Here is a 1,146-nt window from a genome sequence, read left to right on the forward strand (position 1 = left end):
ATCTCCAGTGTTTTCGTGCGTCGTTGTGGGTTCAAACCCAACACTTTTTAACACGCTGACCCACGCTCTTGGCAAAAAGACACAGTTCCTCGACTGTGAGCTGCTTTCCTCTCACCGAGGAGGCGAGTAGAGCCGTCGACGCGACCTGCTGCCAACCGCATCGGCGGCGTGTCCGATTCCACGCGCCGCTGTACGGACCCACACGGTCGGACCTCGGCATCAACGTTGCGAGCAATCCTCGACACAAATGGTTCGGCCATCGGTCCAGCGATCCTGTCGTGTGTTCTGGAAGCACACTGCGCGTGCTGCGATGGTCTCGCGGACAAGAGCCTGCGCTCGTTCGCGAGCACTGTAAGCTGAGAAGCCGACAGACGACGGACGAGTTGTGCTGGCTTGGGCGAATGATTGCTCCGCGGCAAGGACACGCTGTTGCATAGCGCCTTGGTCACGGAGCTGCGCTCGCCGTCCAGGCAGGCAGCCTGTTTTTCAACGCGATTGCTGCTTGGGTGGTCGGCCACGCGGCAGTCTCGACACCGTTCGTAGCAACGGACGCGAATGTACGTAGTGCGACGGTGGATTCACACAGCGTTGTTAAGTGAAGAGAAAGAGGATCTAGTTCAACGCCTGTTCCGCAGCCTTGGCCTTGGCCTTGCACTCAAGGTCAAAGAAGTTGCAGTCCGAGTACTTCCACGGGTACGGCTTGGTGCGGAGCTTGTTGTGCGCGTAAACGATGGGCTCGCCCTCGTGGTGGTGCTCGTGGCCGCCGGCGTGGCTGATGGCCGTGACGACCGTCAAGCCGGCCATGCCCGCGATCATGGCCTTGGAGACGTTCGTCCACAAGGTCATCTGCTGGAGGGCTTCGGCCTCCGTCGCGTGCGACGACATCTGGCGGGCGCCGGCGCGGGCGGCGGTGCGCATGGACTTGGTCAAGGTAGCCGACTACACACATACCACCGTCAACCTCAGCCGGTGCGAACCATCGTCACGGCAGGCGTACCATATTGAGACTTGGTGAGGGATTCCGAACTGACTGGCTGGCAACCACAACCTGTATTTTTCGCTGTTTGTTTCAATGTTTGACGGTCTGTTTTATACTCTTTTAACTCACGTTTTCTATGCGATTGGTGATGTGTTTTAAACCGGCGA

General features: G+C 58.6%; 1 protein-coding gene across 1 annotated transcript in view; it reads right to left on the bottom strand.

The window, feature by feature from the left end:
* Nucleotides 1-612: 612 nt before the first annotated feature.
* The window catches only part of SPRG_21217 (hypothetical protein), a gene marked incomplete at both ends in the record, with an annotated part of 2,857 nt that continues 2,323 nt past the window's right edge, over nt 613-1,146 (bottom strand). The window contains one exon of the mRNA XM_012352279.1: nt 613-939. Within this exon, the coding sequence (XP_012207669.1) occupies nt 613-939 (327 nt within the window). The remainder of the gene's footprint in view (nt 940-1,146) is intronic.

This window comes from Saprolegnia parasitica (assembly GCF_000151545.1).
Source record: "Saprolegnia parasitica CBS 223.65 unplaced genomic scaffold supercont2.95, whole genome shotgun sequence".
Lineage (NCBI taxonomy): Eukaryota > Oomycota > Saprolegniomycetes > Saprolegniales > Saprolegniaceae > Saprolegnia > Saprolegnia parasitica.